This window comes from Astatotilapia calliptera, chromosome 4 (assembly GCF_964374335.1).
Source record: "Astatotilapia calliptera chromosome 4, fAstCal68.1, whole genome shotgun sequence".
NCBI lineage: Eukaryota > Metazoa > Chordata > Actinopteri > Cichliformes > Cichlidae > Astatotilapia > Astatotilapia calliptera.
The window spans coordinates 15,510,550-15,522,738 of NC_137425.1; the positions used below are offsets into that span (position 1 = coordinate 15,510,550).

At 37.3% G+C, this 12,189-nt stretch overlaps 2 protein-coding genes across 2 annotated transcripts in view; one reads left to right on the forward strand and one right to left on the reverse strand.

The window, feature by feature from the left end:
* The window catches only part of ccp110 (centriolar coiled-coil protein 110), a 664,638-nt gene that overhangs the window by 189,619 nt on the left and 462,830 nt on the right, over window positions 1-12,189 (reverse strand). The gene's annotated exons all lie outside the window — the stretch shown is intronic.
* The window catches only part of LOC113009888 (nuclear GTPase SLIP-GC-like), a 53,079-nt gene that overhangs the window by 3,008 nt on the left and 37,882 nt on the right, over window positions 1-12,189 (forward strand). The window contains exons 3-8 of the mRNA XM_080300651.1: window positions 43-267; window positions 2,333-2,539; window positions 2,636-2,802; window positions 9,414-9,483; window positions 9,563-9,650; window positions 9,803-9,924. Of these exons, the coding sequence (XP_080156777.1) occupies window positions 43-267; window positions 2,333-2,539; window positions 2,636-2,802; window positions 9,414-9,483; window positions 9,563-9,650; window positions 9,803-9,924 (879 nt within the window). The remainder of the gene's footprint in view (window positions 1-42; window positions 268-2,332; window positions 2,540-2,635; window positions 2,803-9,413; window positions 9,484-9,562; window positions 9,651-9,802; window positions 9,925-12,189) is intronic.

Sequence of the window (12,189 nt, forward strand, 5' to 3'; positions counted from 1 at the left end):
ACAAAAACTGCTTTACTAAAATTAAGATATAATCTTTTTTAGGATTGGGAAAATGAGGTGCAGTCCCTAAAACTGGCTCTTGAAGAAGATAATGATGATGATGGTGGTGGTGGTAATGGTGATTGTCTTGACCCTGATGGAAAGTTGTCAGCGCTGTATGGAGAAGAGTGGAAAGAAAGATCAACTCACAGCCTCATGGACAACAAATATTTCAGAGATATTCCAGAGTTTCTGAAGCCCAAGATAAAAATTTTGGAAAGTGACTCAGTAAGTCTGCAGTAATACAGGCCAAAATAAAATCTGGTTCTTCTTCTAGAACAAAGGAATACTTGCAGTTTAAAGCATATATTAGATCAGAGTTTGGGTGAGATACATAGCAGTGTGTGGCTTATGAACATCACATAGTGAGCAGTCAATAGTTACCCAAGCAGCGTTAAGCTACCCTTATGCTGCACCTTTGCAGCAGGAAGATGTCCACGCTATGTAATGCCACCCTAATGGAGAGTGCAGACAGAGACAAAGCATTGGTGAAGCAGATGTTGCTGTAGTTTATTGCTGAGCAGATATATGTCGATGTGCCTCATTTCCAAAATGTTTGACATCCATCAAACAAGAAACAAAAAACAAGTGAAATTGTGGTGGTTAAAATTTTATGGTTTACTATCCTGTTGCTGTCTGATTATCCTGTTACTATGGAGCTTGCAGTTTTCTTTGTGGAGGTGTTGAAGAGTTTAAAATTTGTAAAACTCCTGCTCAGAAGGTCGTTGTACAGCGGCTGAACAACAGCAGCACGTTTAACCTTGATAAGCTGTTGTTAGAATTTATTTAATATTACTTTCTACACCAGGATCCTTTTCTACGTAGCTGTCCGCTGGTAACTGTGCAGGGGCAGATCTAGCAAAGTTTAGCCAGGGGGGGCCAATAGGGCATTAACAGGGAAAAGGGGGCACAAAGACATACTTTTTTTTCTTATTCTCATTTAAAATGTCTAGCTTTTAATAAATAATTATCCGAATCTTACACCCAAAGTTTTAATCTGATGTAAAATGTATAGAAGTCCATTACTGTATATAGTAACTGTTAAGTCTAATATACTAAGTAAGCTATACTACTTTTTCCTTTGGGAAGATACCATCGGTGCAGTCTGCATTTTTGTTGAAGAAAGATGTTGAATCTATTTAATTATTCTTGAAAAATAATTTATTTCTGTGCATTTTTTTTCACACTGCATCAAATTAAAGTTGATTACGTCAATTAAGCATCATGAGGTGGAGGGTGGTTCGCTATTTTTTTTTTGCTGGGTGTTTGCAACCCTATTAGTTAGGTTGCTTAATATTTCTGATAAGTACTCTTTAAAATACCAGAATAGGAAGGATGGAGTAGGTTTAAGTTTATTAGATTGATCACTATGCTGAACTATGAAATATTTTGGGTGCAGTGTATTTTCTTTTCTGTTTTTACATACAGATATAACAGAATAGCTTTAGTGTTGTTGTTTATTTAAACTTGAGTATGAACTTATAAAAAATGCAGCAAGATATTAAAAAACAGTTTTATTGATTAAAAAACACTATATCGGATTCATATCGGTATCAGCAGATATCCAAATTTATGATATCGGTATCGGTCATAAAAAAGTGGTATCGTACCATCTCTAGTTTAGGGTTAAAGTGGTCAATACTAGCTACTGATGTCAATCCTATACTTTTTCTCCAGAAGAATGTAAATTTTTCTTAAGTAATAACTTTTTGTAATGTTAAGTAAAAAGTAAGCCTTTTTACAACTTTTGAAATAAATATTACAATGTAGTTCAGAACCAAAGTGCTGGCAGCATAAAGAGAGAAAGCTACACAAAACCAAAATTTAAAAGTTGAGTTTTTAGCTGCTTTTTAACACAAATCACACGTCTCAGTGGGTGAGAGCTCCAGAGTCTAGGAGCCATTACCACAACGCTCTGTCACTTTACTGTAATTCTCAGGCCTGTATGATGATAGAAATGTATGAATGTAAAAGTTTAAGGGTATAACAGGAACAGTTTCAACTGCGCGTGCAAATAAGTTAACAATTTCCATTGGATATCACAAGACTATAGGTCTGCAAACAGGGCGTCTGTTAGCTGTAAACATAAAACACTAGGGAAGCTGCATTAACAAATGCGTCTGTGATGCTGTGTGCATATATGTGCCTAAGTTTGATCATCCTTAAATCTAAACATTAAAAAAAATCTAAAATGTTTCCCAAGAAAAAAATTTTGTCTAAAATTTGGGTTTCTTTTTTAAATTTACTGATTTAATTGTAAATGTATTAATCTTATTTATCTTGTTCATTGCAGGCTGAAAAGCTATCTGAAGAACTTCTTAAATATACAAAGTGTGTTCCAAAGCAGGAAGATGGATATAAAGCACAGCAGTGGTTTTGGCCACTAGTAAAGTGTGTGACTGTCAGGGTGCCAAACAATAAGTTTCTCCAGCATGTCACACTTGTGGACCTTCCTGGAAATGGCGATCGCAACAAGAGCAGGAACGAAATGTGGAGACAAGTAATTTTTCACATCAACTTCTTGTTGTTTTTCTGGTGTTGTTTTAACATCTTTTGTTTTAATTATTTATAATTGACGTGCTATAATTTTTTTCAGATTGTTGGAGATTGTTCTACTGTGTGGATTGTGTCTGAAATTACTCGGGCAGCATCAGAGAATGAGGCCTGGGAGATTCTAAAAAGTGCACATGGCCTCATTGGAAATGGTGGTCAGTGTGAGCAAATTCACTTTATCTGCACCAAGTCTGATCCTTCAGACAATCGGTAAGTGAATTAAGATGTCAAAGTGCATAATTTAAAAAAAATTTAAAATCACATACTGATCAATCTTGTTGGAGAAATATTGAATAATAGTTGCATTCAGATATTTACTAAAAACACATAATATTCTCAACACTAACACAGTACTGGTAAAATTCTTTGTGAAGTCAGTACCCAACTCACAGCATGTGGCATGGCGAATAATGGTGTGTTTTTAACAAGCAACCAAAAAAAACAACCTTTATTTGTCACCAGTGTTGGGCAAGTTACTTTGAAAAAGTCATTAATTATAGTTACTAGTTATTTTTCAAAAAGTAATCGAGTTAGTAACTGAGTTTCTAAACGTAATTAATTACTAGGAAAAGTAACTATTGCATTACTTTAAAAGAAAGTTTTTAACCTTCTGGGGTCCCGGGTATAATTGACCATTTTTGACTACTTTTAATTTGACCTCTACATATCACCATTAAAAACTATTTACTTTGCCTTGTTTGGTGTCATTCTTTTCAGTACAGCCTCACATGTCTGAATTTACAGTTATGTTTTCATTTTGACATACTCTATTAACACAACTGATCTAAAATCAGACAAAAAAACAAAATCTGAGTAGAAAAAGTTATATTTTATGCTGTAACAACCACAAACATGTTTAATGAATCATATTTCATAACTTAAATACAAATATAAATTGTAAATCTTAAAATCCCATGCACAAGTTGTAATGGTTCGCAGTGGATGACCGTGTGGAGAGTGTTTGGAGGACCCAGGTGCGGACACAGATAAGCAGACCAAATTAACTTTAAACAAAAGGCAAGCCTTTATTTGAGGCTGGAGTACATGAACTGAACTAAACTAAACGAGAAGTGAACAGGGTCAACAACTAAACAGGAACCTAAATTGGGAAGAAACTAATAACAGTGAGGCTATGAACAAGACTGTGCCTTTATTTGAGGCTGGAGTACATGAACTAAACTAAACGAGAAGTGAACAGGGTCAACAACTAAACAGGAACCTAAATTGGGAAGAAACTAATAACAGTGAGGCTATGAACAAGACTGCGCCGGAACATGAGGGAACTGTGAAATATAAGAATAAGCATCATGAGCCATGACCTGCACAGAGACTTGAAACCTGACATGACATACGGCGTGGAACACAGACGACGCGACACAGACTGAATGAAACACAGAGACTAAATACACATAAGGGATGATCAAGGGAAGTGGTCACACATGGGAACAAAGCTGACACACATGAACCTAAAGACGGGACAGGGGAAGTGAAACTAAAGACACTGACATTGGACACAGACTTCCAAAGTAAAACAGGAAACATAACAGACGCAGACTTGACTAGGGAATACAGCAGACCCTGGAACACAGGAAACGAAAGACTAGAAAAGATAAACTATGACAAAATCAAAATTCAATAATGACACAAAACTCAAAACACTGGGTCACTGACCCAGGACCATGACACAAGTTAGCTGCAAATTTGCAGCCATTTACCTTTTTTTTTTTTTAAATAACCATTTCAAACTATTTACATAACAATCAGGTGTTCTGCATTAAATAAGATCAAAGTCAAAGTCAGCTTTATTTGTCAATTCTGCCACATGTACAGGACATACAGAGAATTGAAATTTCGTTACTCTCAACCCCTAGATGAATAGCAAATAAACATTTAAATATAAGAGAGTGATTAAAAAATGCAAGTAAAATAATTAAAAAGTAGAAATTTAAATAAATACAATACAATTTTACATATAACAAGAAACTATACAATATACAATATACAATATTCAGGTAAGGGTAAATGGCATTGAGTGCAAACCAGACAGAGTAGTGATGCCACATAAATTATTTGTGCCACTGCAAAAAATAATTTCTGTCCACTATAAAGAAGAATATCACAAGCCTGCAGGTCTGACAAGAGGAGATGTATCACTCCCCCTTTTTTCTACCTGGAGACACCATTAACACTGCAATCTGCCTTTGTTGGCTTTTTTGCAGCACCTGTAACATTCAGCAGTCACCTCATTGTTCTAACACACAACACAAAACTATCCACTACACTACACACTAACTACACAAGACAACACACTAACTACACACTCCAAACACGCTAAACATCACAAATCTCTCACATCTCAAAACTTGCTCTCTTTTTTCAGCTCTCTTTCTTTCTCTCAGAGGTGTGGACTCGAGTCACATGACTTGGACTCGAGTCAGACTCGAGTCATTAATTTTATGACTTTAGACTTTACTTGAAAAAATGTTCTAAGACTTGTGACTTGACTTGGACTTTTACACCAATGACTTGGGACTTGAATTGGACTTGAACCGGTTTACTTGAAAAGACTTGATATTTTACCCCAAATATAAAATTTAACACGCATATTATATAGAGATTGAAAATGTGACGTCATTCACGGGTAGAACCGCAAAGGATTCTGGGAACTCGTGGCAAGAGGTACTAGCGCACGCAGGCTTTCAATTGAAATCACAGCAATAAAAAGAAACACAAAAATGTCAACAAGCTGTTGTATTATTAACTGCAATAGCCGGTCGCATGACAGCCACGGGAAGCCGACGGGTAAAGAGATCGGTTGTTATCGGATTACGTCGTTGAAGAGAAATTGTTCGAGCCATGTTTCCGAAGTAACAAAGACGCGACGGATGGCCTGGATTGCAGCCATTCAAAGATCAAATATAACGTCCCAGAACACTCCAGCTCACACGAAGCAGCATTTACACGAAGGTCAGTGTTTTTTAGTAGTTAATACGTCATTTTTCTTAACATAATTGGTGATATAGGTTACAAGCAAGTCTGGCGCTGAACAGAAATTGTCGCGCTATGCTCCTTTGTTTATTGTGCATAAATAGTGAATTGTCCTGACACAATATTGCGTTTCGCTTCTGTTATTATGGTACATTGACAAAAACATATACTTTTATTCACAGGATAAAACAGGTTTTTTGTATCACTAATTGCCCAGTACGATTACAGCATACAATATTATTGTCACTGCTACATTTCTGTGATGCTACCAGAAATTATTTCCACTACTAATTAATTACCGTTGAGCTCAAAGGTCCTATTAATAAACGGTTAATGAATGTGTATTTATGATGACGATTTGTGAGACTGGTAAACTTATGATACGTACGATGGTCTTTCGTTCTACACGGTGCATTTCAAGGTCCTGCACCCATCCGTCGGTAAACTGTACCTGGGCTTGTTGCAGTGACCTGAAGTTACTAAACTTCATGAGTGTATGCACTCACTCCAAGAACCATATGATTATAAATATGCATATAAATATGCTAAGATGAGATAGCTGACTTCATCTAACTAGCAAATGTTGTCCAGGCTACGTTGGTGATACAGTTTTTTTTAATGTGTATGATATTTTTGTCATGCGATTTTAAAGCCAGTCCTACAACCGCATCCAAGAATAACATGCAGCTTATCTCAGAACTGTCGGTGAAAATTATTCTTGGAGCTAGGTTTAATTGAGCTGCATTTTAAAGAGGTGCAATTTCACAATTTGTGTATATTTTCTAAGTTCACTATTTTGTCATGTGTTGAGAAAAACACAGATTTTAAAATTACATGGTCTAATATTTACATTTAGCATAACTGCAACATTCTTTTTTCGTTGTTTTTTTTTTTTTTAAAGACTCGAAAGGACTTGAAATTCAAAGTTTCAGACTTGTGACTTGACTCGGACTTTTACACCAGTGACTTGAGACTCGACTCTGACTTGCCTGACATTACTTGAGACTTGACTTGAGACTTGAGGATAAAGACTTGAGACTTACTTGAGACTTGCAAAACAATGACTTGGTCCCACCTCTGCTTTCTCTTTCTCTCTCTCGCCGTCACTCCTAAAACTCACTCTCTTCCTAAACAACCAGCTGCCATGTCATTTTTAATTGGTCGACATTGTACATTTTTCCACCAACACGAAATGGGTGTTTTTCGTTTTGTTTTATTTTTTTATTTTTTGGTCATAAGCAGAGAGTGCTTGCTAGCGCTGTCCTTGGACAGTAAACATGACGAAAGCATTCAGGAAAAAACACCGCGTATATATTGTTTATCATGACTCTGGTTTTACATGGCCTATCAACACAATTTAAAAACTGTGATATAGCACCTTGTTACTTTGACATCTTGAAGTGGTCATGTGATTGGTTTACCACTACTACTTTATTCTTCCTCAGCCAAACAGCAGCACTCACGAGATTGTTTTGCCCCCTAGCTCTAGGTGCCAAAAAGTGATTGTCTGCCAGAAAGTGATTGCCGTCCGCGGGAGCGAGCGCAACTACTCAAAACTGTAGCACCCAGATTACTTACGCAAACAGCTACTTCCATGCAAATGATATAAGGTGCAGTAAGCTGAAGACAGCTTCAACTGTCTGTTTGTTGAAAAATAGTAAAGCGCATTTTCTTGTTAGTAACGGTAATGGCGTTGTACCGATAGAAATAGTAATTAGTTAGATTACTCGTTACTGAAAAAATTAACACCGTTATTCCCATCACATACACAATTATAGAGAGTACAACATGTAGTGAAATGCTTGTGTCCAAGCTGCGGACGTAGCCACGCCATTCTATGGCTTGTTTTTTTTTAGCATTGGGGGGGACCATCCAGGACCCTTACTGGATACCAGGTGGGAATCAAACTTGCGATTCCCACTCCAAAGGTGAGTAGACTTACCACTGCACTATCCAGCTGCTTTTTTTTTTAAACAAACAAAAAAAACCTACATATTCACAGTGCTTTTATGTACAGCAACAGTTGTGTGGCCTTTCAGCTTCTCGGTGTGCTCACACTCTTTACAGCTTACTTAGTCCACTTTAACTTCTCTTGCCCAGGCCCCAGCATGCTTCCAAATAGAGGACACGTGATGGAATTAATACAAGCCAGCTGTGACATCCACTCTTCCCTGCCCCCTCAATCGGCTGCTACACCCTTTCCCTGCATCTTAGCCTCGAGCCACACCCTGCCACATGTGCGTTTGTTGTTATTTCATGGGCAGGGATTTTCAACTTTTTAAAAGGCTCTTTAAACCCAACACAGTTGTTACAGTAATTACTTTTTATCTTAAGATTTACCAGTTGTATGCTAATGAATCAATCAACGAACCATGTTTTTTAGTATAAGGTATGTGAGCTTTGACCAAATAGCTTAAAAAAAACCCATGACTGCATAAAAACCATTCACTACTCTTTAAAGACACAAAAAATAAAGTCATGGAACTTCTGGTAATGTTACAAAATTTATTAAATTGAAAAAAGCAAAGTTCAAACTGAACATTAGAATAAGAAAGAAAGATGATTGAACACTACGCTGTTGTTGATGTCAGATGGGCTGGTGTCATTATTTCAGGCGTTGTTGATGGACTGGGATTTTCCCGCTAAACATAACAAAACAAAAGAAGACCACATTTGAGACAACTCTTGTTAGCTATAAACAGGAAACTGGGGCTACATTTTGCACAGATTCACGAAATATAAGAAAAAATAACTCCTTTTATAAGCTGTCAGATTTAAGTAGGAAATATCAACATAGTGACAAATATTTTTAGTAGTAAAGTCACCAGAAAAAACAATGAGAATGTCAAAAGTGAGTGAGGAAGTGTGTTACTGATTTGAGAAATGCGGGTTGGGAGTTCAGTAGGGAAAATTACTTTTCTGCTTTGATAATTACGCAAAAGAAAAACTGTAATACTTAATTTTCTAATTGCACATTTAATCTTTAGGTAATACTGAGACATAAAATCAGGGTTTTACGTTTAACTTTTCCAATTCATACAAGGACAAATTAAATAAACTTCTATAAGATTAAATAATTGTTAATTCACATTATTTCAAATTAATTTGAATTACTTCACACTAACCTCTATCTGTTGTAGCAGACTTTTTTGCTGTACTAGTCTAGTTGTTCTGTGTGGTACAGGTTCAGATGAGGCAGAGCTGTTTTAACAACCCTTATTGGGTTATAGCACCCCTTGGGGCGGAGGGGGGGTTGCCCTACTATTATAATAGTTGTGGGAGTCTCCTAGTGGGTGTGTGTTTTTAGCAGCAGCCATTACATGCAGCTCGTGTTCTGTTCTCAGAAAACCGTACTGTTGTACGATACCGATCTCCATTCATGTATGCACGGACGAGTACAGCCGTGGAGACCTGGCTCGTAAGGTGTAATGTTGCTGACACTGAATAAAGGTCTGTTGTTTGATTTAACCAACTGGCTTCGAGTTATCTGGCTAACCTCCACACCACATGCTCACTGGACCTGCTAGCCGCTCCTTCCTCGCCAGACTGCTGTTACACTGTATGATGTTAGATTATGAGGAAAACAGAAATCTACAGGATAGAAAGCAAGATCCATCAGAACATAAAAAGAAAGCAGGAGGGCAGGGCCTGAAATGGTCAGTCCTTTAATTATGCTGATCATGTTGAAAGTGGTAAAGGTTTTCAAAGTTTTTCATGGTATGTTGCCCTCCATGTGCAAATCCTCAAAAACAAAACCTCTCAGTTGTTTTCTTGATATGTTGCTATGTGATTAAGCTATATGTTGATCCTATTTCCCTTCCTGCCCATTTAAGAGATATAAAAAACAAGGAAGCCAAGAAAGAAGTGACGAGTGAATTCCGGGAACTGAATGAGAGTCTGAGTGTGAGTTTTATAACATTCCAAAAATTGTTTGGCGAGCCAAAGCTTCTTTAAGATTAAAACTCTTTCTTTTATTTTTCAGGAACACTTCAGTGAGGACTGCTTCAAAGTGTTCACAGTGAGTGCTGAAGAGTTCCTAAAAAGAAAAGGTGTAAAAGAAGATGCCAATGGTAGGCAGTCAGAATCTCAAGATGTTTTGTGATTCAAAGAAAATATATTGTTCGGTGCATATCTTGTTTAATTTTTCCTCATAAATCAGAAATGGATTGTAAGATTAAAACCAAAGTATCTAATTCACTATTCAATTTACTTTTATTTACAGAAATAGCCAAACTTCAAGACTTCTTGCAAAATTGCAATGATTGTCACTCTGAGACATGTAACTATGTGACTGGAGCTTATGGGATTCTGTCTTTGATTGAAGGAGCCAGGCGCAGAAAAGAGGTAAAATCAAGTTATATATGTGTGAAAATATACACTGAACAAAAATATAAACGCAACACTTTTGTTTTTGCTCCCATTTTTCATGAGCTGAACTCAAACATCTGAAAAATTATCTACATACTTAGACCAGCCTTAGACCAGCGGTCCCCAACCCCCGGGCCTCGGACCGGTACCGGACCGTGAGTCGTTTGGTAACGGGCCGCGAGAGTTGAGGCTCAGGGGTCCGTTCTTCGTACCTCGCTAAGTAAGTTAGCTGGATTTGATTGTTGACGATTTCGCGTGATCTTGGATCGTTCGGTTCTCCGAAGCTCATCCGGGACTTGCTGTCATAGCAACAGATCCGTAAGCGTAAACCTGCTCGGGAGCAGGTTTACTTTATGTAAACAAGATTAGATCGCGGCCACTCAGGTATGTCCGCTTCATGTATACGAAAGCAACAGCGATATTTTACCACTGTTTTACCATAAATAAATATTATCAATGTAACTAAAGATAATGCAGTACTTGATCCTTTTATTGATTCCATACAGATACATACAGGTCATTTCCTAAAAAAAGGGAAATGTACTATTAATCATTCTATTTCATGTATTTGATTATTTCAGATGTAATTCATATTTTAGAGTAGTAATTGTAAATTACTTCGTGTAATCAAGATGAGAGACCACGGCTATAAAAGCGAAGGTGGATTTGGGAAGTCTGTCGCAGCCATGTCCTGTCCGTATACGCGAGCCACCCACTGCGGAAGGTGCAAGATTGATAAGGAGAGTTTTCAGAATTCAGCGTATATTGCGGGACAGACAGGATCCCTTAGCTCAGCGCGACAGTGTGCTCATAGAGAGATATCGATTTTCCCGTGAGGGTATTATTTACTCAACCAACTTGTTGACGAGGGGGTGCAGGACCACCACCTGTCTTTTTCTGCTCTGCCCTTTTCTTGGTTGCTGTTATAAACAAACAAACAGATTATTTCATGGTCTCTTTTCAAGAGACTAAAAGCAATATAAGTGATAAATATTACCATTCTGTAGAATATTCTTATATTTCACTTTTACTTGTTCCTATGTTCTAGTGGGTCCTGTTGTGGCTCTAATGTGAATGAGGATGTAATGTAATATAATATAATATGATATAATGTAATATAATATAATAAATTTACCCTATCGCCTACTGGTGTTGGCCAGAGGGGCCGATGGCGCGATATGGCAGCCTGGCTTCTGTCAGTCTGCCCCAGGACAGCTGTGGCTACAACCGTAGCTGCTTCCACCAGTGTGTGAATGTGAGAGTGAATGAATAGTGGCATTGTAAAGCACTTTGGGTGCCTTGAAAAGCGCTATATAAATCCAATCCATTATTATTATTATTATTAAATTACTTACGAGTTTAATTTGTCAGCAACTTTCTGCCAGCCCTCTCTCCTTGCTTTTGTAGCCTTTGCAGTGTTCCCTTGAGTTTTAATTAAACTCTGAAACTCCTGAAATCCCTCAATCAAGAGTTCTTGCTCTGCTGCCGAAAAATACTGAGCGCGCTCCTTCGACATTTTCGCCGACCAATCAAAGGGTTGCCGGTCAATGTTTCTACTATCGATGCGTAGCCCCTGTTAAGCTACCCAGTGATCTCTAGTGATGGGATTTCCGGCTCTTTCGGTTCGGCTCACTAAAAAGAGCCGGCTCTTTCGGCTCCGAACCGGCTCTTCAGGTTGTTTTGTTGCTTTAATTAATTTATTATTAACAATAATATAAAATTATGCACAAAAGGAATTACTAATGTAAAAAAAAGTGGTTTTATTTGTATATGTTTATATATAAATATATGCGGTGGCCCCTAGAGACAAAACACGTACAAACTCCAAAACACATTTCTAGCATGAACTGAACTTCCAAAGCAGAGCTACTAGATCACTTAAATTACACAATTGAAAGCATGTGTGTATTGTTTGTGTATTTATACACAGGCACTCATATGTATTCAAATAATTTAAAAAAAGTTCATTTACCTGTTACTACCACACACCAAATCCGGTCGTTGGTACTTGCTGGCTTGTGTAGCCACTAGGTAACAAAAGCTCAACACTGCGCCCAGCATCCTGGAGCACTTCTGTTGTCTTTTGTACGTCTTTTGAGTTTTTATGTGTTTCTGAGTTTGTTGTACGTGTTTTTACGTGCTTTGGAGTTTAACTATTTAAATTTTCAGCTTTTTCCTTGTACAAATTTAAAGTGAAAACAACACAAAACACTGCAAACCACAACACAATTAAATATAAAT